Source organism: Leptonychotes weddellii, chromosome 14 (genome assembly GCF_054177405.1).
Source record: "Leptonychotes weddellii isolate Sample4059 chromosome 14, ASM5417740v2, whole genome shotgun sequence".
Lineage (NCBI taxonomy): Eukaryota > Metazoa > Chordata > Mammalia > Carnivora > Phocidae > Leptonychotes > Leptonychotes weddellii.
Window position 1 is genome coordinate 59629780 of NC_138382.1, and position 25298 is coordinate 59655077.

At 45.5% G+C, this 25298-nt stretch overlaps 1 protein-coding gene across 6 annotated transcripts in view; it reads left to right on the forward strand.

The window, feature by feature from the left end:
- The window catches only part of PALM2AKAP2 (PALM2 and AKAP2 fusion), a 441240-nt gene that overhangs the window by 220726 nt on the left and 195216 nt on the right, over positions 1–25298 (forward strand). For 4 of the 6 annotated variants that reach the window (XM_081803345.1, XM_081803346.1, XM_081803348.1 and 1 more), the window contains 3 exons: positions 10990–11104; positions 11968–11989; positions 17529–17630. In XM_081803345.1, coding sequence (XP_081659471.1) covers positions 10990–11104; positions 11968–11989; positions 17529–17630 — 239 coding nt within the window. The remainder of the gene's footprint in view (positions 1–10989; positions 11105–11967; positions 11990–17528; positions 17631–25298) is intronic. The other 2 variants (XM_081803347.1, XM_081803350.1) reach the window with 1 other exon arrangement.

Genomic DNA, 25298 nt, shown 5'->3' on the forward strand with positions numbered 1-25298 from the left:
GGGTATTGAGGAGGGCACGTTCTGCATGGAGCACTGGGTGTTATGCACAAACAATGAATCATGGAACACTTCATCTAGAACTAATGATGTAATGTATGGGGATTAACATAAGAATAAAAATAAATAAATAAATAAATAAATCTTAAACATTATTTAATAGAAAAAAAAAAAAGAAGAAAGAAATATGTCCACAGGATAAGGCAGCAAAGAGGAAGGGCACCTTCATGGGAAATGCTTCAGGGAAGACTTCCAGAAATAGAGGTTACCCGAGCAGATTCTTAATGTGCAGTAATTACCCAAGGGAAGGGGAGGAGGGAGAATAAGGGCAGGTCAGGCAGAAGTGGTGGTGGGAGCAAAGACGTTGAGGCAAGAAAGAGCACCCTGTGTGCAGGGATCTTTAAGAAAGTCATGTTCCTGGAGATGAATGGGAGGCTGGCAGCATGTAGACTAAGGAACTTAGAGCAGAGAGCCCGTGAGGGGTTTCTAGCAGGGGAATGCAATTGTGGTGTGTCCACACATATGCTGGATTTGAGGGTGATAAGGCCAGGTAGAGGCAGAGATTGATGAGAAAGTTGCTGTAGGCATTTAGGAGAAAGAAGGAGAGGGCTCTCACAGGGCTGAAGAGGAAGAGATATGAAAGAGATTTGTGGGGCAAATCGGCAGGATTTAGTGCTACTATACATGTGTGGTGATTACCAGAGAGGGACAAGTCAGAGGTCAAGATAACTCCAGATTTCTATCTTAAGTAGAATAGATTGGTGGTGATACCAGGAACTGAGGTAAAGAATGCCAGAGGGAGGAACAGCTTTATGGAGAAAGAGGAGTTTGGTCCCACCTATGTTGAGTTGGAAGTACCTGTGGACTATCCACATGGAGACACGGGAAGTGCAATTGTATACAGAGGCTGGAGTCTAGGAGAGAGGCTGAAGGTATAGGTTAGGTAGATGTCAGCATGTCGTGGGAATTAAACCATGAGACTTGATGTGATTAGCCATGGATAAATGTCTAGTGAGGACAGTGAGCCAAATGAACATTTAATAAAGGAGAGAAGAGGAGCCCATATCAAGAATCTAGTGTCATGGCGTCTGAAGCAGAAGAGTGGTCCACAGTAGTTTAAAAAATGGAAAAGTCAATAGATTCACCCTGAAGAGTATCCATGAGACACAGCAGTTAGGACGTCATGGGCATGAACGAGACCAGATACAACACAGTGGCGGGGTGGGGGTGGGGGGCAGAAGGCAGAAGGGAGCAAGTCGGAGGGTGATTACGATACGAGGATGTTGAAGCAGCCAGAGGTGAGTGCTGTTGGGGGAATCTGGGAGAGAGATTCAGCAGTAACTCAAACAGGATGCAGGGTCATAAGAAGTTCACCTATTTTTAATGTGAGAGAATTTATTCTTGTTTATGGACTAAAGGAAAGGAGGCATCTGGGGAGAGGTTGAAGCTATAAGGGGAGGGCATAATTGATGGAGCGCCATCCCAGAGGGATCTGCAAGGTCAGGTGCTCATGTGGAGGCACCGGCCTTGAGCAGGAGAGTCTCTGAGACAGAGTCGGGAGGTAGAAGGCTGGATGAGACTTTTTCTCTTCTTACAAAAAGAGACACTTCTTGGGCAAGAAAGGGTTTAAGCCACTGAGAAAGTGTGCTCTTGCTTTGCCTTGCTTTTCATTCATTCAACATATATGTACAGGGATCAAAATAATATATAGTCCTATCTCTCAATAAGCCTATCCTTAGGAGAGGGGTGGTACAGGTAAGGTTGGGTAGGGTGAACACATTTTTAACACTCCTATCAGATGGTGTGTACCAAATACCTAACAGTGCTAGAAATGCTATGGGGAGGAGTGAGCACATCAGGTTGAAGTGACTTAAGGAAAACATTACTAAAAAAACAGGATTTCGCTTGGGTTTTGACTGTTAGGTGTGTTAGATGGGGTTGAGAGTAGGGAGTCATTCCTGGCTTTTTCACAGGGCAGTGTACTATCTCTTCTGGCTGGAATAGGGTGAAGGGCATAAGGCTGGAAGGGGTTAGAGCAGAGCACAGAGGGTGTGAACTTCCAACCTAAGCAGTTCAGGTCCGGGAAGGAGGTGATGGAGAGCCACCAGGAGTTTTTCAACAAGGGAAAGGATATGAGCTGTACTTTAAGAATTCTTGATGGGACCATTCTCTTCTCTGCCATATTTCTGTCTCAGTGATGACATTGGAAAAAAAAAAAATGAAATGGGCTTGAGTTTCCACTGACACCTTGCAGTCATGGAAGGTCCTGTTCTGTTATGAGGAGAAGTGGAAATCCTCTGTTTATTTAAGAGCCGTTAATCTTTTTTTCATAGTAAAATACCAAATGATCTGGGGTGATTCCAGATATGCTCATCTAAGTAAAAGGAAGCTGTTTCCTTGCAAACTGAGTCACAAATGAAAAATATTTTGGGAGTGCCATAGAAACAAATGTACTCTCTTCCTGAAATATGGAAAAGGAATTTTGTAGCATCTCTTTGTGTGAAAACAAACAATATTCTTCCCAATGCTCTACCTAGAATATGGAAACAGAGAGACTGAAGTATTGAGAAAGAGAGAGAGACTGGGAAAGAGAAGGCAGGTTGGGGGTAAAGAGAGAGACAGGCTATGTATTCTAAGAATGGAGGAGGAGTCGGAGGATCAGGTCTCAGGCAGAACTGAGGACCCAGGAAGCAGGAAGTAACAAGGCACTCTTCAGGATCCTGCTGTGGGAACGACTCACCCTCGATGTTTCTCCATTCTTGGGTCACTCCTCTCAAGATGCAGACTGGCCAAGAGTTCAGGCAACCTAGCTTAGTTATATTTCTACTCCATGGCTAGGGAGGTGGGGCCCCCTCATCAGTGAGTGGTTTCACCAAACCCACAGCCACTCCAGAGGAATCGTGGAGGAGCTGGATGTTGTTCCCAAAAGGAAAGTGGCGGGGATCCGGGGCAGGCACAATTCCCAGCTGCTGGCCCCCTTGGCCTCTTAATCACTTCTGAACCACATACGATGTGGATATGTCTTCTGCTTCCATCATGTAACTGCACTTCATCGTCACTGATGAGCGCCATATTGTTAAGTCTTATCGTCCTGGTGATTAGCTCAGCTGGAAGGGTGTTTCAGGTATACACAGACGGCACTGACTTGCCTCTTTCTCATGCTAATTCCGCTGGCAAAGGCTCTGAGAGTCACACTGACACAAACATCACAGTCACAGCACAGCAAAGAGATGCTAAGACATGGGTGATTAGCACTGAGCAAAACGCAGGAACTTCCCTGCTGAGACTCTGGATGGGGCAGGGATTTGAGGTAGGGGGTTGGTCAAGCACAGCTTCAGCCAAGCCCCATTCATGGGAGTTGATTGGCAACCATGAATTCCAAACTTTGCGATTGCTCATTTTGCCTTCTGCTGCTGCTGAGTCATTAATGAGGCTCTGGGCTTTGAGTAGCTCTGGCCCCACATCCTTAGCATACTTCTGAGAGCATTCATTCAAATTCAACCATAGGCACTAAATGTCTTGTATTGATTAGAATTAAATGTGGATGCAGGTGAAGAGACCCACAGAAACAGTGGCTTAAACAAGATGTTTATTTCTCCCTCCAGTAAAAATCCACAGGTAAGTGGTCAAGAGCTGTCCAGTGGCCATCTATGTGAATTCCTCAGGGACCCAGGGTTCTTTCAGTTTATCCCTCACCTATCCTTGTCCTCAGAGTTCGAGATGGTCGTTAGAGCTCCACTTGCACACATGTGCATTTTAGGCCAAATGATGAAGGAAGAGGTAAAGAAGAAAGGGCTAAAGAAGGTTCTAGAATCTGCCCTACAGGGCTTTCACTTCCATCCCTTTGGCCAGAATATGCTGTACCTGGCTACAAAAGAGGCTGAGAAATGTCATAGGGAGGTCATTATTCTGCGCAGCTGTATGCCTCAATAAACCTTAGGGATCGCATTGCTGTTCTAGAAAGGACAGAAATCGGTGAACAACGAACAGTCTCGGTTACATGTTTCCTTGTGCTGGCTACACACAGATGTGGGCTGCTCTCCTCTCCTCTGAACACAAACATTCTTCCTGAGGTTCTTGTTTTGGCAGGTCGGCCAGACAGGCACCCCACTTGACTGCTCAACTATGGACCTGCCGTTCAGGAGAAGGGAACAGGTCTTAATTCAGCGGCTCGCCAACTGCCAAACCCTCCTGTTATTCTGGGAGAATTTACTAAGACTCAAACGCATGGCAACCGAGCAGCAGTGTTTGGTCTTTCACGGTGTGTGTGTGTAACCCTAGCTCGGGTTTCTCAGCAGAGAGGAAAACTGTAAAGGTTCACTCCATTGGCTCAGGGCTTCTTCAGAAATAGACTTGTGAACATTGCTTTGCCACTCTTCTTGCCTCAGCAGACTCAGTGCTGAGTTCCTCCATGGGGAAGCCCACAAGCCCCCCTTTCCTCTTCCTACCTTGCTTGTCTACTCCTCCCACCACCCCCCTCCCCACTCCGGGGCCCCAATTCATATCATCAGTGCCCCCCCTCAACTGGGTGGCAAGTTCCATTTGCCTGGGTCTTCTCATTTCCCAGAATGGAGCCCCTACAAGTCATGCTGTTTGCTAAACTTGACCTCTGCACTTCCAAACGGTAGCGCTCAGACAGTGAACGCTACAGGGAAATGAACGTCGCCTAAATCGGAGCAATCTGATCTGAAGGTCAGCACTGCCAGAAGAGAAAATGGACTGCCTTTAGAGGTAGTGAGTTCCCCGTGTGGGGAGGATTTCAAACAGAGGTAGGATGACTGTTGAGTGGAGTGCCGCTCAGGGGCTTCATGTTTCTGAAAAGCAATTAGATTACATAGCTTCCACTCCTCGCCTGACCTTCTGTGGGCATACATTATGTTGCATTATGCATTCTTCAGGAAACGAGGGCAAAAAGAGGAAGTGGTCATAGGGAGGTAGTCCAAAAAAGTGGCAAAGAATACCAGTTCTCCAGCCTGACCACCAGGGTCCGAATCCTGGTCCCACGTTAACTTTGTGACCCTGGGCAAGTCAGTGACCTTTCCGTACCACATTTCCTTCATCTGTGGGATGGAGTTAAAGAGTTCCTACTTCATAGGCTATTATGAAGCTTCAGTGTCGTAATGCTTGTAAAACACTTAGAAACAGTGTCTGGCACACAGTAAGCACTCAGAAATCCTAATCATTACTGTTGTTGCTGCATACATAAGGAAAACAGTATTAGCATTCTGAGCATTGTAATGATTATTATCACCACCACTGATGAGGAAAGAAAAACCAAGCACAAGTTTACAGGCAAAGTCCTCTCGAAGCAGTAAGACAAGTGGAAACCCAGTTTGTATTAGTCTGTACTCTTTTGGATTCGACTGAGAGATGCCCACACAAAGGAAACATTTATTGGCTCCTATAAGTCAACAGGTTAAAGGTGCAGCAGAGGGTCATGGGAAACAGTAGCTAGAGAATCAGTGGCCCAGGGTCCCTCTCAGGCAGCTCTTCCTTGTTTTCTTCCTCTGCAGAGGAGGGAAGGTAGGTCCTCTGCAGAGCCCTTCAGGCCAGTTATTTTTTTCTGGGCCAGACGAGGCACAGCAAAATGCAAGCACAGAGTGAGCCATGGGGAGGTGCCATGGGGAGGAGGGATAGAAATGCTGAGGACCTCTCTGGGGCCATCGTGCTGAGCCATGTCAACTGGAGGGTAGAGTTCGCTGTGCCTGAAAAGGCCATACAAGGCCACATGGCCCTGGGTGAGAGCGGGGACATATGATATTCTAGGCCATGGCCTGTGCTGTCTCCCCGGCCTGGCACGTTTTCTTCTCTTTTCCACCTGGTGAATGCAACCTTCAAGGCCCAGCTCACATATCACCTCCTCAGTTAAGTTTAGCTCACCACCCTCTAGCAGTTAGAAATTGCTTTCAGCTGTGACCTCAACAGGGGCTTAAACTCCTACAAATCTGGAGCTAACAGTCCAGATGCTTTTTGAGTTGCCTTGTAATGTATGTGTTTACCTGGCTGTTATGGTCACTTGGCCAAGAGCTCCCGGGAGCAGACAACCTGGCTGACTTCGCTCTCCGTCCCTGATGCTCAGCTCAGTGCCTGATAGAATGAAGGGGCTTGCAGAAGGTTGTGTGGATTAATGCATAAATGGATTTTGAAATGAGAGTGATTGATGCACCTCACAGAGCCGTAGGTCTTTCGTATTTTCCTGCGAGGGAGGTCCGTTAGGGTTACGTAGATTTTATAAGACCATCTGGCCATGATTGCAACTTTATCTCTGGTAAATTAAGCCTGCACAGAGGCAGTGTGTCACCTCTGCTTACCGCCCATTACAGTTTGCTTTGTGCTCAGAAGAAATTGAGCAAGCCGGTCAGAGGCTGCTATGTGCACCTGTCTCAGCCTAAAGAGCCTCGATTAACCTTGCGTATAAATTACACTTCCTGCCCATTCTTTATTTTTAGCTCAGCAATATCTCCTTGGCTCCTCCAGGGAAGACTGCATTAGGTTTCAGTCATGAAACTACAAAGCAGTGGCGTCTCTAGCTGGCTGAGATGACTCTTATTAACCCCATGACACTCCGTTTCTTGGGACGCTCCCTGGCTCCGAGACTTAGGTTTTCCACAGAACGATAGCGATAGCGGCCTGGGCCATTCAGCGCCCTCAGGACCTGGCCCCAGCCCACATGTGCGTTTGTAGAGAAATCTGCTATTCAGATCTGACCTGCCTGGACTTACATAAACTGTCGATTTCCCACATTCATCCCCTTTGAGGGAAACTCATTTGTTGTTCCTGCGAAAGTTTCGTTTTGTTGCTTTCTCTCCCTCCCTTCCTCTCACCCTCTCTCTCTCTTTCTCTCTCCCGCTTCTCAGTTACGCAGTATCATGACCCAAATCTTTAGTGCTTAAACTATATAGCTGAGAGCCCTGAAACCCACAGGGCCGGGGGCAAGCTGTGGAGACAGTCGGCCAGCCAGTGGGCATCCGTCCACAGAGAATTCTTAACCACCTGGGGCTGCTTCACTGGGAGACATGAGCTACTTAGAGTCAGCCTTCCCTCACCCTCCCTGCCTCGCCTTTTTTCAGTCAGCCATTCTGAACACGATTTTGTTTATTTTAGAATCCTCTGAAGTGCCTAGCTCTGAGTCCAGCCGCACGAGGTCCATACATGTTGGTTGAGTTGAATGGAAATCCACGTTGGAGTGTGCCCATTTAACCCTTCAGGGACATGGAAGAAGCAGGCTCCCTTCCCGTGCCCCAGGCTATGAAATGCTGTCTTCTCAGCACAAGGCCAAAGGAGGGTTCTTTAAAAAGCCATTTATTGGTTTTATTCTGGTTAGACAAGGAATACATGATTCCTTTAAAAATTGGGAAAATATTAAAAATTATGAAGAACCAAATTAAAATTCCCCAATATCCCATTACCCAAAGGCAACTACCACTGATGTTTTCCTGTTTTCTCATCTTAGTCCTCATGAGTGAGGGCCCTGTATCACTCCAGATTTTTCTGAGGATTGGGGGACGTGGGGCAGGGGTAGATTATATTCTTTCTAATCTTAAAGCTTCAGGCATTATTGGGATACACACACACATATTACAAATTTATATATATTATTGGGGTATGTTTTATTAGGATATATATATTCACATGTGTATATCACATAATACATACATATATAATATATACCCATATAATATATAAATATTTGATCTGTATCAGCTGTTGCCACAATAGTACTATATGACTACTCTCAAACTCAGTGGTTTAAAATGAATGTCACTTATTATTGCTCATACTTCAGTGACTACCCTGGGTATTTGCTGATCTAGGCTGGGCTCTGCTAAGCAACTCTAATTTCAGGTATAGGACCAACTGGGCATGGTGTCTGACTTGGGTTGGGCTCCAGTCTACTCCCTATGTGTTTTTCCCGGGGCCAAGGCTGAAGGGACAGCCATTGAACAGAGAAGCTCTTTTCTTGGTGCTAGCAAGGCACAAAAGGACAGACCCAAATGCGCAAGCACCTTCCAAGCCTCTCCTGTGTTGTGTCTGCTAACATCCCATTGGCTAAAGCAGATGACATGGCTGAGCCCATAATCCGGGGGCAGGAAAGTACAATCCACCCACCATGAGACCAAAGCAAGTCATGTGGTGAAGACCAACATCAGTGGGTCAGGGATGTATCCACTTCACTTCCCATGGAGGTGAAGAGGGGAGGGAGGGAATATGTTTGAGAATAATAGACTCTACCCACGTCCTACATATCTGCTGAGGAACTCTGTCCTCTGGGATTCAGTCTGCTCAGAACCCACCTGGCAAGTGCTATCATCCAGTCTTCCCAGGAAGCCTCCTCCAATGCTCCTCTATCCATTCAACAAGTTCAGTTTCTGGATCATTTGACTGCCCCATGTGTATTGTTCCTATTGCACATTTGTATCCCTTTCCTTGATTCCCCCCCAGAATAATTTACACAGAGGTGGGTAGAAGATTTTGCTGCACATCTGGAACAGCAAAGGAGTTTTGTATCTTTTTGTTTATATATCTTTGTCACTCGGCCCCATCTCCTGTAGATTCTGTTTGCATCTCAGCCTGCACACAGCCTCTCAAATCCAGGCTTGCTGAAGAATTCACCCTGGCCTCAGAAATCCTAAAGGTTTCATTTGGCTGAGCCGTGTCTTTTTGCAACTTGGTTTAGTTTCTTTGATTCTTTCAATAGACATATGTTGAGCACTTGTGCCCTCCAGCCCCATGATGAATTTATAATCTAGAAGGGGAAATGAATGATTTCTATGTGCTATCATATGGGGTTTAGGGTTGCTAAACCTCAGCACTATTGATATTTGGGGCCAGATAATTCTTTGTGGTGGGGGCTGTCCTGGGCATTGTGGGAGGTTCAGCACCATCCTTGACCCCACTACCCACTAGATGCCAGGAGCACCATCCCCACTCTCCTTGAGTTATGGACAACCAAAATGACTACAGACATTGCCAAATATGCCCTGGGGGACAAATCACCTCGGTTGAGAACCACTGCTTGAACATATAGTAGACTTGCTAAGACCTCTGATAAACCAAAATAATGTGCTAATAAATGACGGCAGTGTTATTTCCTGGTGGTGCATCTGTGAAAGCCTCTTGGGGTAGCTGGTGTGTGAGCTAAGACTTCAAGAATGGTTAGGGTTTTGAGATGGGTTTCTCGGAGGAGGGGAAAACATGGGGCACAAATGGGCAAATAAGGAGTAGTTCTTGTTGTCCAGAGTGGAGGCCATGTAGGTACTGGGAGGCTAGCTACTCTAGGGCTATCTAAGTCATTATAAGGACTTCCACTTTTACTGGGAGTGAAATGATAAATATATCTATGTTCATTTGGAGGGAATATGATTGTACATAGAGCTTGTCTTCATAATCCAAAGTAATTGCTGCAAAGTCTCATCCATCCAGAGGTCATTTTTCGGATGCCCAGGAAGGAAACCTCTGAGGGGCACAGTACATCCCTAAATGGACCAATGCCTGTAGCTTGGTGTCCCTTACCCCTCTGAAGATCTTAGTCTGGACTCTTTATCTTAGGTCTTAGTTGAACAGACTTGGTTAGCCAGTTCCCAGCAGCAGATTAGAAGATGGATGGGGGTGGTGGTGGGACAGATATAGAGGGGCCCAGATTTTGCCACAAAGCTCCCAGCACGATAGAGGGGAAAGAAACCAAAAGCAAAATTGAATGAGCAGGGGCGCCTGGGTGGCTCAGTCGTTAAGCATCTGCCTTCGGCTCAGGTCATGATCCCAGGGTCCTGGGATCAAGCCCCACATCAGGCTCCCTGCTCAGCGGGAAGCCTGCTTCTCCCTCTCCCACTCCCCCTGCTTGTGTTCCCTCTCTCGCTGTCTCTCTCTGTCAAATAAATAAAATCTTCAAAAAAAAAATTGAATGAGCAAACAAATATGTTCAGGCCAAATAATTCTTTAGGCAGGGGAACATCCACCCCTTCATAATCCTAAGGACATTGCTGCATGACAATGTCACCCTAGTATGCCAACTTACGAAATGTTTAGCAAGGCAGGAACTACGCAAGATATTGTAGAACCCATGTGGTAAGAGTTTAGCACCATGGTCAGGAGTAGGGTCTAGAGTTTGACTTCTGGCTTGAGGTCTTGCTTCAAGGCTCTGCAGCAATCAGCTAGCCCCTTAACCTTGCCAGGCCTTACTGGTCTCATCCGTAAAATGGGGACTCCCTACTCAAAAGGTCATTGGGAAAGTTAAATAAAATCCACTGTGTGAATTCTGAGCTCCATTCTTGGCACAGATTTGGTGCTCAATAAACGTTAATAGTTAATACTATCATTTCATTGAAAGAATAAGTTACTGAGACCTCTCCCAGATTGAAACTGTTCTGGAATATTCCCAGAGTCTCCCGGCAGTACCCAAATTTCCCTTTCAGAAAATACCTAGGATGGCCGTGACAACTGAGAAAGTTCCAGAAGAAAGTTCCGGTTGTATCAGTTCCCCCGTCCCTTTTCCCTTCTTTTGGGCGGAAGAGGATGGGCCCCTGAGGGCGATGACAGCAGGCTCGGGAGGGTATTGGCCACCAGCCTGTGGCAACGTTATTTCCTTTGAGCGAGATTAGCTTTTCCCTCTTTAGAAGAACTGATAGAAGAACAGTTATCCTGAGATAACTAGGAGACCAGGAAGCTCTTTTCCTCTGGCCATTATGCCCTATGCTATGCAAAAATATCTACCCCCAAATTAAGACAGAGTTCAGGGGGAGACACCAAGGCATATTGCAAAGCGGTGGAACTGAGCTAGTGGTAGTCCCTCTGTGTTGTTTTTCTTCCATCACTGTCTGCGGAGTGGCAGAGCTGAACACACAGGGTGCTCTGTGAGGTGCCCTGGCCTGGCACCTTGGCATTATAATGGGGCACGGAGACTGCCAGGAAGTCACCCCACAGGAAGGAGCTGCTCTCTGGCCCGGGGATGGCAGGACAATAAAGGACCCTGTTCTCTGTTTGTGTGTTTTCCAGGCTGGAGCAGGAAATACAAGCGCTAGAAAGCGAAGAGTCCCAGATATCTGCCAAAGAGCAAATCATCCTAGAGAAACTAAAGGAGACAGAAAAATCCTTTAAGGACTTTCAGAAGGTAAAGAAAACAAATGTGATTTCTCCAGATTATATCCGAGGGGAAGTAAGCACTAGCGAATGGGCACCAGTGGAATCGAGACCTGTTAGTACTGCTGAGAAGTCTGAGCCCCATGCTCTGAGAAATGTGGTGCAGGTGTGTGAGGACCCATGGGGGTCTCTGACCCTGACCGTGGCCTGTAGTCAGGTGTGGGACCACCTGGTCTGTGGGGAAGCACAGAGGAGAGCCTTTCAATCAACCCCATCTACCTATTGTCCAAACCCTTTATATGCCCGGTTCCTGAAAAGTCGTCTCACCTTGGACTTCAGGATTCTAAAGCCAATTCTTATGAAGCAGATTAGACCTGCTCCTTGTGGCTTTAATTTAAGTCTTTCCTTTATAAACAGGCCAGAGGCAAAACCATATCAAATGGATATGAATTTCAAATACACAGAGTGTAAACACTGTGGAAACAGATGGTGCCGTGTAGTGCAGAGGAGAGACTGCGTAAAGCCAGTAGTCTCTGAATATCTCAGGACCTTCCTTCCATTTTATTGCCCAGATACCCAGACCGAAGAAACAATCCAACCAATTTAATTTTAAGATGGGATTTTTCTGATGTCACTTCTTTCTCCAACACAGCCAAGGGTATTTGCTGGATAACTGACGTAAATCCCTCCTGGGAGAAATTCAGTATGAGGTGGGAATGATAAAACATTCCCTTAAATTTCAGAATCCCAAACAAATTTCCCAGAAGAAAAGAGAGCATTGGGTTTACCCACCATGGTCAAATTCTGGACCTGGGGGAGAGAAACGGGTTAGATGGATGAGGGATTGTCCCCCCACGTGTGTAGTGACGCTCTGCCCTGCTTTTGTTTCCACAGAGCTTCTCCAGTGTGGATGGAGGTAAGTGGAAGAGCTCTCTGCCCCCATTCTATAGAAGAATCTTATCCCGGTCAGCTTAGTGGGCTTCACGAATACAGGCTCACCGGGAGATGCGATGTGTTGGTGTGTGAGGTCATCAGAAAGAAGGAGTAGCTCTCTGTGCAGGGCCCTGAGGAAGTACACGTCCCCAGGCTTGTCTGCCTCTCTTCTTCAAGGATGGTTTCTCGACTCACCGTTTTTAGTCTTACACAGTTGGACTGGCTCCTCCCCTTCCCATTTGGTCCTCAAGGTTCGCTGCTTGGACCTTTCTTGAAAGGTGCTCTGCCTAGAGTGCTGACATCGGGACCAGGTCCCTGGCGAGAATGAGCCCATTTGTGCCTAGGACTCCAGGTCACGACACATGTCAGAAGGCCATCATCTGGTGTTTAGGAAGCCTTTCTAAGGCTGTGTTTTTATTCTGAATCAGGAAACAGCTATTTCTCCAGCCTTCCAGGGTAACAAGGCTGGGCAGAACCTCCCTCCCTGCGTGGCGAAGTTGGCCTTGAACCCATGAAGGGTGGGAGCAGGGCCCTGGCTTCCTGACCCCATCCTGGCAGGAGTGGGTCTTGCTTCTGTTCTCCCTTCCCTTCCATGGCCCTACCCTCCACTCTCCTTCCCTGTGGAAGAGAATTTCATGGGAATGAACTTGAGGTTTTGTGCTTCTCATCCTTCACCTTGCTCCCCTCACTTAAGCTACAAACTCATGAAAACCACTCCATTCCCACTTTCACTATGGCCCTCAACTAGACCTGCTTTAAAAGGCCAGGACTTGTCAGAAGGATCAGGTGCCATTTGCTCTCCTGGTTCTTATAAGGTCATCCTCTAAACTATGAAGATGATCAGGAGCCAGAATAAAGGTTGGCATCAGTGTTTTGCTAATGTCATTTGCAAATATAAGGGCAAAGATTTAAAAATGCAGAGATGGGTTATGTATTCTTCTGGATTAGCAAAGATATTTGCACTAAGGATAATTCTGACTTTAGCCAGAAAAAAAGTATTGTGTTATTTTATTTTATTTGGTGGGGGAAAATGGTTTCCAGCAAATAAAAGGCAGGGAATCTGGATTTTTGGCCCCCAGGTGATCTTTGGGAAGGTAGTAAAATAAACTTCATGTTCCCAGCACATGTGGGCAGAGACAAATCAGGGCCAAACTAGCAGGGACTCCAGGCGGAGGACCTATGACATTCTAAAGCCTTCTCTAGGGTGTGGCCAAATCAGGGCTCTTGTTCTGTGTTTTGGGGATAGAGCATGGACGGAGGAGGTGGCCTTGCCTCTTTGGGGAAATAAAGGGTGGCAGCATGGGAAGCATAGTGGGCTTCCCTAGTGCTAGGAAAGACCTGAGGCAGGGGACATAATCAGCAATCATGCAGTATGTGTGAGGCTGGAATGGGGCTGTGGGACATCGACCCACAGACACCTACATCCTGGAAGGGTACACATTGACCTTTCGTGCTTTTACTTCTTTTTTTCTCAAACCAGAATCTTTCCTACACTTTTCTCTATAATTAGGGAAGGGAAGGAGCCTGAATGTCATGTCTCTGGGAAGGCTCTGTGGGGCATGGAGACCCACATAGCCTATAACTTGTTAATAAGCAACACGGAAGCCAGATTATAAACACTTGCCACTGCATCTTTCATTTTCAACCTGAACTTCTTTCATTTCCTCCTGCATCACTTCTCACAATTGGAATCCCTTCACCTAAGCAGTTCATGAAAGTGGGAAGAAACTTGATTGTGACTAAAAAGAGCCTGCAGAGAAAATTGCTCTGATGACTCTGTCTTCAGTCACTTTTTGACAGAGGTGACCTCAGGCTCAAGGATGTAGACATCTTAGAGATCCCAAGAAATGGCCAGGGAAAGGTTTTTGTGGTCTTATCTGTGGTTATGATTCGTGCCATCTCTGGTTATACCTAAGTCTGGGTGGAGCTTTCCATTGCACCACATCTACTGGCAAAGAAAGAAGTTTGAAGGAGGCAACACATCCTCTAAGAATGCTGTCAATGTTTAGCTCACTCTGTGGTCTGAGAGTACAAACTGAAGCAAATCCAGTTGAGGGACTCTGGAATATCTGATTAATGTCTCATTCTTTGGTTTCAAAGGCCCCTCTATATCAAAGTTGCCAAGACCCTCTCAGAATCAACCACCTGTTGTTACTAAGAAGTAACCCGAAAGTATTATAGAATAATAATGCCTTGAGAAAAATACCCCACTTCTGAAAAGCTGATTACAGAATCCAAGGCCAACTAGGATTATATAACTGTACAAGATGCTGCAGATAATCAGCAAAAACATCCCTAGTTTAATGAGGTGCCAAGGAGATGGCTGCTGGTGACCCCACTTCAGGTCCCTGTGCATGTCACCCTATGCATGTCAGAGGACATAAAGGTACAGCACTGCTAGATCACCAATGGCTTTGGATTGCGTGGTAGTCCTGGCCATCAAGAACAATGTAGTCCAATCTTGAGTAGAATTCCCTGGCCATGTACATTCCGACCCCCCTCTCTTCCTCCCCACCCCATATACACACTTGTTATATGGCAGAGTCTTCACCAGTTGGGTGGGTTGTTTTTACTGCCTTAAATAGGCAGAATGTCTTGTGTAACTGTAATTTCCATGTAGTATATATCTTGTGCTAAGTATTCTTTACCCACCGAGGACCTGGGGTGAAACCATTGGCCAGAACAGGCAAAGGAAAATGTTGTCCCGGGCCTGTCTCCGCCCTTGCTGTCCGATACTGCTCTTAGGTTTCCATCCTGTCCCGGTCTTGCGGCGGTGGCCGGAAGCCATCCCCATATCAACTCCTTCATAGCCATTGCTGGGAAATCTCAGTGTGTTTTCAGGTGCCCCTAAGTCATGCATTCCGGAGAGTGTTCATCTGCTTTGTTTCTCTAGCTCTGGCTATGCATGTCCATCATAGTCACAGTAAATACTTCAGCAGGGCTGGGACTAACAAGGAGCACTTATCTTACATGTCTACCCTGGCAGTGACCGTTCTCTGCCTTCTCTGACCATAGACCCCCCCCTGACTTTGGCAGGAAGAGGGCAGGTTACTGACTGAGGCCACGTGAAGAAATTCTTCCCATGGAGGTTTTGGAGGCCCCGTTAATTATTCCTGGTGTTTGTCTGTCGGCCACCTCCCGGCTGCATAGCTTTGTGTTGACTACTTTATGCTATATTGAGGGGGCTGGCTGCCCGGTTCTCCTTTTGGAGCCCCACTCCTCGCCACTCCCTCATCTCAGCTGGAGTGTGTGATCCCAGCCTTCCAAGAGCTGCAATCCTCAAGCCTGTAGCCAGGGAACACCAGGGAGAGGGGACGCCACCCCCACCCCCACTGGGCAGGGAGCCACCTTCTGGGGAAGGCTGAGGCAGAAGCACTGGAATCCTGTGCTCTTTCTGAGGCAGATGCCCCTGCTAGCAAGTGCCTTTTGTTTCTGGCTGCTAAAACTTTCAGTATCAGATGCCCCAGAAATTCTCTATTTAGCATAGAATGTATAGACATAAAGGGAACAGTCTGGGAGTCCTCACCTGGTCTTAATGGCTTGAACCTTCATCTCATTTGAATGGAGAAAACCAGATTTAGCAAGATCTCATTCCACAGATTTCTAGAAATCCTCAGGGCAAACTCAGAAGCTCTGCAAATCTGCCCTGGTCATCTCTTGTCCCCCCTACACTCTCCCTCTTGCCCCACACTGCTGCTCAAATCTTCCCCTGGGCCACTGTCAGCAGTCTATTCTTACACCCTCAGGAGCAGCTCATCTCAAGCCTCTGCTCTCTTCTGGTCCTGTGCTGTGTGGCTTTGGGGCCTGGACTCTGTTCACAGCTCCCCACGATGAGAGTAACCTAAAGTTCAGGAATAAGAGAGAATAACATACAACATTAAACATGTGGCCACACTCGGAACCCTTGACTCAAACCAAGCCCATCTTTAGGGGGCCCGATAGGCTGCTTCATGGCTGTCTCCCAATCCACGCTCCCCATCATCTCAAAGGCCCAGTTTCCTTCCTTGCAGCAGAGGACCCTCAACCATGTCTGCCTGACCCGGGACCCACCCTCCAACATACACAAGGCCCCAGAGAGAGATGGTCACTTGAACCTCACCATGGCCAAAGGCCTGACTGCCTACTCCTGATTTCCCATTCCTTCTCCCCCAGTGGTTGATATGGAAAAATCCATTCCCTTAGTGAAACTCCCCCACCCTACCCCCCGGCCCCAGAGTGTGTTCCTAAAAACATAACGGTCCAATATCAGCACATTCTGGATTGTTGACATTCACATGCAAGTCAGCAAATGGTCTAGTCGGTGCAGAACTGAACTAATCCTAATCCTCATCCTGATCTAGTGTCTGGGTCCTCTCCAGCATGAAATTTAAAAAAGAAAAAAGAAACCTAACAGAATATCAATGGGGACACAGAGGATGGGACAGGTGTAAGAGATGTGAAGGAGGTGGAGGCTAGGGGCTGACCTGGTATCGAGAGGGGGTGTTCAGGGTGCCGCCTGGGATCCTGGGTGAATTATGGCACCAATGAGCTGAGGTAGGGAGTACAGGAGAGGCATCGGATGAGCACAGATGAGAGTTCCCTTTGGGACATGTTGAGTCTGAGGTGATTGGGAGAGATTCAGTGGAGATGTGCAGGAAGCAGCTCGATGTATCATTGAGGAGTAATTGGCATTCCAGGATTGCCATTGGGACAAGTTCGTGACATGAGGAAGGAATCACATTACATAGCTTTCTAGAATGTTCTTGCCTTTGCTTTCCCATTTCTCTCTGGGGGATACACAGATTCTCTCCTCTCCTCTGACACTTTGACACACCTGCTGAGGTTCATGCCCATAGGGTCTCACCTCCCTGAATGGGCTTGTCAGACTATTTTCCCAAGTGGAGCTGGTCTCCCTGCTTTGCTCAGCTGCATTTCCTGCAACTGGGCTAATGGTGAATTCACTGGCTGTTGTTATTTGGAATCTTAGGATTTTCTGGCTGAACCACTAACTTGAAGTATTAAAATGTGAGATAAATTCTAGGGCTTTGGGAGCTTTTTTTTTAGTGTCTATAAAATAGGTCTTCTGAATGAATCAGGCACCTGAAGCTACATTTCCAGTTCAAGTTTTGAGCCCCAAATCTATTTTTCACTACTGTTGAAGGCATATTTCTAGTTTGATGTCCCATATTTAGTCAATCCCACCAAGTTGATAATGGCTCTCATTAGCCCATCCCCTTCCCCGCCCCCCCCCCCGCCCCCTGCCGAACTCATTGTACTCTTAGAATCTAGAGCTTTCTGATGAATCTTTTAATACATAGAGCAGTCCTGGGGCTTGAGCTCTCTGGCCAGGATCCCTCCTACCTCAGCTACTCTGCTGAATACCAGTCACTGGGCAAATGCTTGTCTTTGTTTACCCTGATCCTCTCGTTCAGTGGCTGCTTCCGAGGTCCATTATGTAGGGCAGACAAGCTGCTGTTTCGGCAGTGAACCCACTGGGCCTCCCGACACTGTGCCTAATTGTATTCCCTGTTCTCTGCTACCAGATGCAGTAAATTACATTTCCTCCCAGCTCCCCGACCTGCCAATCCTCTGTTCACGAACAGCAGAACCATCACCTGGGCAGGACGGGACTAGCAGAGCCGCTGGTAAGTCCTGGGGAGCTATTTGGTTTCGATGCCAGGACTGGCCACGGGGCCTGCATTTCTCGGAGCTTTAATAATAAGGGATTCCCAGATAGCCTTCCACTGGGGACCCTGTCCTCAGCCCAGCCTCAGACATAGGATTTGCAGTGGCCACGGAGTGTAGGTACTAGGCCCTGATGAGTAATTAAGGACTGAATAGGAGGGAATATTGAGAAAATCATAGAGCATTTCCCCCTTGCCTTTAGTGGGCTCTGTCTCTCGTGTTTATGGTCTTTATATCTCTCCTCATTCTCAAAGTTAATCTGTACTCTGCCTCCAGGGGTTTTTATTTTCCATATTGGAAATGTACAAGATCAAATGAGCTATGATGCAAGCTGGGGGAATATTATTTTCAAAGTGTATGAGTATGTTGCCAACTCCTTTGGGAATCAAGCTGCTTGTATATTATAAATATATATTTCCAAGTCTTCCCATTTCTGGAATTATTTCTGAGCTACTGTGGTATATTCGGCGGCGGGGGCGGGGAACTAGCAATTTAAAGAACGTGTGTTTCTTGCTAATGTTTTTCACAATGGTGGATTTTAAAAAACAATACATTTACGAGTATAAAGTCTATAGAGAGCTATGCTTTGCTCTGTTCAATATGAATGTGCCTCAGAAATCAGAACTGGATGGACATGAAAAATCAATCTCTAACCCTATCCTTTTACTCTACACAGAAATGCACTGAGGGCCAGGGGTCAAATGAAAAAATGAATTGCCAGGGTTGCACAGTTAGTGACAATGTAGGTGAACTCAAACAGGCACATCCGATTATGTTTTGCATAATCTAGATAAGTTTATGTCTAAAATAAATCACATAATGACACTTTGCATAAAACAAAACACTCATGGGCTTTTAAGCCAGAAGAAATCATTTATATAGGCCAAACTGAATATCTTGTGAAGCAAATAGTCCCTCCTTCTTTTAATGTAAATGTACCATGAAATGGCAAGTAAGTGTTGACATGGTCAGCGTGCGCACTGATAAAATATCTGCTGGGTATCTCCGTAAACATCTTAGCGTGTTACTTTTGCATACTAACTCACGGAGTTCTAGAATTGGGTGGGACCTAAGTGGTGTCTGGTCAGACCCTGGCCAGGTTCACGTGTCCCTGGACCAAGAAAGCAGTTCTTGGAGCCTGCAGCTGTGTAGCTGAAGAATCACTGGCAGAGGCTTAAGCCGCAAGCTCTCCTATGCTCCAGGGAGCACTCTGAGGTCAACTAGGGTGATAGCCGTTCAAGAGTCACACACCCTCTGCTGGTTATTAGACATTTGGGTGCTGATAGTTCCTGATAAGCATGGGTAACCAGCTTCCCAGCCCCTCTCCACGACAGGTTCCTGGACCGTACAGGACATGTGATATGATCCAACTAATGGATCAGCTCTGGGAGAGGATAGGGACAGTGTGCCAACTCATTTTTAAGGGGTATCAAAAGGGTTTGAGCAGCATTGATAGTCAACGAGTGTAATGGGCAAGAATAAATAAAGTGTTAATGTGATTGCAGCGCTGGGCATGTGGGAATACAGGCACTATCGCAACCTAGCATCCTTCATAGTTGAAGGTGCTGCAAAAACATAATGATCCAATGGCAAATGCATTTTCGAAAAAGTATTATGTGATCAGAATCTTCAAAAATAAGTTGATGTGTACTTTTATTACTGAAGAACTAATTTGCATAGATGTATCTGACTGTGGAAATACATACACGCAGAGTTTTGGAAGGAATCGCATTTGATGTGGTTAACTCCTTTGTCTAGACTGTTTTTGGAATGGGGTGTCCAGATTCATTACCAGTTGTGGCCAACAGTGATTACACAGAGCATGGATAGCATACCAAATAATGTCACTCTCCACTAGAATCCTTTCTCCTGGACATGATCCATCTTGCTTTATGAACATCCTTTTGGAAATTTGCACAGTCTCAGGGCCATTTTATTTTTTCAATTTTTATTTTTTTAAAGATTTTATTTATTTATTTGAAAGAGAGAGAGAGAGAAAGAGAGCAGGAGGAAGAGCAGAGGGAGAGGGACAAGCAGACTCCATGCTGAGCATGGAGCCTGATGGAGGGTTTGATTCCAGGACCCTGCGATCACGACCCAAGCTGAAATCAAGAGTCAGACGCTCAACCAACTCAGCTACCCAGGCACTCCTTGGGACCATTTTAATAAATGTCACTTGTTATTTCTCAGTATTATGACAAATATTCTGGTTGTTTGGAGTTTGGTAGGTTTAGGATTCTATATAAATGGTAATTTATTTAACATCCTTGCTTTTAGAATTAGGAGGCATCTATTCCAATCAAACATGAAGCCAGGCTTTGGCAGCCTTGCAACAGGTCCCCAGGCCGCAGTCACACACCTTTGTGACTGGAGTTTTGTGTCCCTCCAGGAGGCCCACTCTGTCTAATTGGTACTGACCATTGGGAAGTCCTTCCTCTGATGTCTGCCTCCATCTTCCACCTATCAGTCTTTATCCTGTCCCCTGGAGCCACTTGGAACAAACCAAAGTTGATTTCCCTTTAACTACTTGAAAATGACTATCATTTCTGGTCTTTCCTAGATCCCCACTCTTCATCCCCTTAATATCCACAGCCCCAGTCTCTTCAGCTGTCCCAAAATAATGAGATTGCTTTGAGACACCCTCCGCCATCCTTGTCCCTCCCAACTGAACACTCCCCACTTTGTCTCTTATCTCCCTGAAGTGCAGTGCTGATAGCTGTTCCACATACTCTGGGGTGGGCTGATCTCCCCCCAGAGCAGATCGAGAATCCGCAGACCATGTGACTCACTCTTCTGGTACCGTGGCCCTTCAGCTTCAGGTTCTAAAGTAAAGCCTCAGAGTCATTTGACATATGCCACTGCTCAACCTCATTCCCTTGATCCAGTGTAGTCATTGTTCCAGAATCATTTCCACTGAAACATGGAGTCTTTTGTCCCTAGTTGTGCACATACTTCTTCCCCTGTTCAGAGAACCTACAAACTTCTTTATTTCTTAATCTCAAAAGGCAAAAGTAAGAATGAGCTATGTACCTTTCTGCCCTTTGTAGATTTGATGTGACTGTTGAATTTCTTCTTGATAGATTGTCCCTTGTAAGTGTCAGGGCCCCATGGGGTCACTGAGGGGCATCTGTGAAAGGTGGGGAGGGCAATGGTGTAAAGGGATTTAGTAGTCAGGCCTCAGGTTTTCTCTCCCATTTCAGACACAGCAGCTCCTCGGTCTTGGGTTTATGTATTGTATTTCTGCATCAGATTTCCATTTGAATAAAGGGTTTCACAGTTTTGAAAATAGGAAATGCTCTTCTCTATTGTTGGGATCTTCATAGCTATTGATTGTAGCACCTCACAGCCTCACTTTCCTTCTTAATTTAGTATCATCTCAGATCTGAAAAGCAAGCTTCTATTATTTTTCATCATTTCATCGATGAAAACATTGAACAGTTGGAACCAAAGTCAGAGGCCTATAACACACTTTTGGGGTCTCCTGGCCCTTGAGAACCCTAAATAGGCACCTATGGGACATGATCATTTAATGAGCAACAAGTTCTGGCAATTGTCTTGACACCCAAGGCACATTTTTCTGTCTTGTCCACAGGAATATAAGGGACTTGGTGATGATCCAGATGTGCTTTATCTCTGGCTTTGCCTAAATTGCCTCAAGAACTTGAACAAAAAGAAAATGAAATTCATCTGTATACCTTCTGCCTGATGAATCCTTTCTGGTTCTTGGTGGTCTCTGCTCTTTGAAAATGAACTTTAGAATTTAGCCAGCCAAGATGTCAAGCTACTTCTACATAGTTTATGTAATTCCTTCCTTCTTATTTTTTTTTAAATCAGAACTTCAGGTGTCTGCTTCTAGCACCTTTCCCAGCGTACAAGATTCTTGAGACAAATATATCAATAAGGGAACTGATTCCTGGGTCCAAAGCACTGAGAGCATTTATATCCCTGGCTGCTTCATTATTTTCTGATCCTCTCCACTCATCCAGGCTTCACTTCCCTCTTAGCAATATTCTTTCTGGAACTTTTCAGACTGAAAACTGTCATTCTTGACCAAGAAGGTGGAAGCAAAGTCAGATATGGGAAGGTGGCTTTTGCTGTTGTTAGCCATGACATCACACCTTTGCAGACTTATTTCTGTTTGTACTAAGGTGTCCTGGGAAAACAATTATTCCAAGAAATTTGTGATGACTGGTTTTTGAAGTTAGAGATTGCCTAACTGCTGGGATGAGAGGGAAGATCCACTCTGAATTAACTTCCTCACTTGCATTGTTATTTCCATCACAGCAGCCAAGTTTATATTTCCATCCTTAAGAGAAGGTGTGAGCATATATGTATATGCATACTCATATGCCCAAAGGGAAATGGTCGCATGCATATATGTTCATTGAATAAGCCAAGCATGTGCATTGTTTCTCTTCAACATTCCAGGTGTGATGCCAGCTACTGGATGTTCATTATATTGCAGTGATCTCACTTCTGGGTGATAGTCATGATCTGGCTGTCTCCTGCCCTCCTAATGTACTTTACACATCACTGGGTCATGAGCCACCCAGGCTATGCACAGCACCAGAAGATATCAAAGGTGGATACTCTTCTTTGTACCAATGGGGAAAGTGAGATCCAAAGATGGGGTGTCATCTGAATAAGGAATTCAGACCCACTGTCTTCCTCCCTCTCTCTGACACCTCCCATCATACTGACTAATGACAGTGGGCTGTGTCATTTTATATTTTACATGTGGACCTTCAGCCTTCTACCTCCTCCCACTGATCACAGTGAGTCAAAGCAAGTGAGCTGCTAGAAGCCAGAGTCAAGGGATTGAACACGATTGAATTTTCCGTCTTCACAGAACGCAGTGTCTTGTTTGATCTGCTCTTGGCTCGATTCTGAAATGGAATCATGTGGTTGGTCTCCCCGCCCCTCACTTGTGTCAGGTGCTCTTCTTTCCTCTTCCCTAGGTTCCTTAGAGCCTGTACATCTGTCTTCTCTTTACCAAAGCTGAAGGGAACAGGGAACAAGAGAGTACCTAGAACCGTTGACATAAACTTGCACTGGAATCAAGCATTCTCTGCTGCTCAGACCCACGTCTCCAGGCTCTGCAGTGTACTGGACCCTAGTAGCTTCACCTCCTGCCCTCACCCTGGTTTCTAGGCACATATCTATCCCAGGGGCCTCCCACTCTAATCCACAACTGGTTGTTTTCAGAACCTAGAGCCTAGGATTATCAATCCCCATTAGACTGCCTCTGTTTCTTTAAGGTTCTCCTTATTGACTAGAGGGTTATGGAGGGGCGGGCAAGGACCTAGTAAACCAAACACAGAGGCCCAACATCAAAGCACCAATTCCATCATTCATTTGTATTCATTGCAGAAACTCACCACTTTGGTTCTTATTCTTCATTGACATCATGAACATCTACTCCCCTGTCTAGGTTCTTGGAAAGAATAGCAAAAATGCTTTATACCTTCCAACCTTATTGTCATCAGTATGTCATGTTGGGGAATCAGTAATTAAATATATCGTTTTGTAAAAACTTCCAGATTTCAGTTATCCTGTCATTGGGACTTCCGTCAGACTGTCTCCTTTCTTTCTTCTCTGACTCCAGAAACTTCCTCAAGGGAGGAAATTTCAGAGAGCTTTTCTTCACATACTTTCCTGTATGTTCATGGGGCTCTCTCAAAATCTCTTCCAAGGGCTCCCCAGAAAACCCCCTCTTCTCAGCAGCACCCCTTCCTCACTCTTTTTCAGTAAGCTGAGCACCAGCCCCTCCTCACTATGCAAATTGTAGTGTATCCCATGTGGCCAGGGGAAGCTTGAGGGAAGAGAAGGGAGTATTTTTTGTGCTTATACACGAGAACATGACGTAGGTGAGAGACCTTTGGGAAATACCACTTGGCAGCAGTAAAAAGCAGGAGGATTTTTTTTAATTGTGTGCGTGCATCAAAAATAAAGTGTTGAATTTAAAATGTTAGCCTCATTTTCCTACTGGTTCATATCCACCCTGCTTCACATTTAAAATATTATTGGCTGAGAATGGGAGCAAAATAAAAATGCTTATTCGTAAACTGCATATTTAAGATAAATATTCACACCTCCTGTGTGGCTTTCTGAATGTCTGATAACATTCTCATATGTCTATCCATGAAGTCTAAATATTGCCATTGTGTTAAGTAAGAGCTTCTCAAAGTGTTCACCTAAGTATCCCTTCCTAGAGAGGAGAGTGGATGTAGACAAAGCATGTGAGGCCAGACCCTGACGAAATCTGTTACAAGTCTGTTTTGCTTTGAAGCCTTATTTTATCTGGGGGAAAAAATATGGATGGATGTTGTATTTTATGGCATAATATATTTAGGCTTATTTTATTGGCAGAATGTCCTATGATGTTCTATTCCATATTCTAGAAATATTGAAAGAACAGTGTACAACATGTAAATATAAATACAAATATGTCACCCTAATGAAACCATGCCACATGTGGTTCAATCCCAGAGCCATGTCACATTTAACAAAATATGGTTTAAAATCACACAAAAAAACACAAAACACTAAAAAGGAACTCTGTTCTTTATTTTTCCTGAAGGATATTAAAAGGACTCCAATTCGTATCCCCACCCGGAAGCACTTCTCACATGTCCTTTTCTTTACTCCCCATATCCCCTCCACCACCACAAAAATGTTCTCTCTCCATCCATATCCCACGCAGCTTTTACGCTCTTTCCTACTGAACTCCTTGTTTCTCAACTCGTTTTTGCGTGCATCTACTCAGCTGTTCTAGCACAGAACTCCTCCTCATCCTCCTTTCTGTCTTGTCTCTGATTTGGGAAACAGGCAAAGACAAAATGAGGGTTGGGGGTTAGGACGGTGGAGAGAGGAAAACTGGGGCAACAATGACAGCATTCTCATTGGTGGGCAGAAGAAGGACATCTCTAAAGATTCCCATGTTAATAATTTGTACCCGATCACCAATGGATCTAAAAATAGAAGTGTTTTGTTCCATATTCTGTATTGATTACAAATCAATGTGTCATTTTGTTCACATATTACTGAGTGCTTGGGGGATAATTAGATATTGTACCTATAACTGGCAATCATTAGTATCACCCTTATTTATAAATATGTCCCAGGAGTGTTTTAGTAGTGACAGGACATAATATTTTAACCCAAATCTGTGTTTTTAATGTAAGTGTAATATTTAAAGAGGAGGCTTTGGAGTCCACACACAATTTTAAATGCCTGTTCCGTTTCTCTGGTGACACGCTTGGTGGGAAATCAGGAACTAATCGAGACAGATATTTCTCTTGACATCACCATCCTGTGTGAGCCCATGTACTTCCATGACAAATATCGGTTGGCCTCACTATGTCACTGAAGGAAACTCAAGATCTTTGTGCTGAATAAGTGAAACTTTCAAAATGGACATGAGGAAAATCAAGCACTGGATCTGGCTTCACAATCTTTTTAGTTAAGTGTTAACTGTGAACAGACTGCGTATCTTGTTACCCAAGCAGATGGAATAGTATCATTGCTGTTTTTCTAACCAGTTCAAACATTAATTACTGTGTGTACCTTTTCATTGGTGTCATGTTATACAAAGTCTTTGTGCCTAGATTAAGGCAACCAAAGTAGAA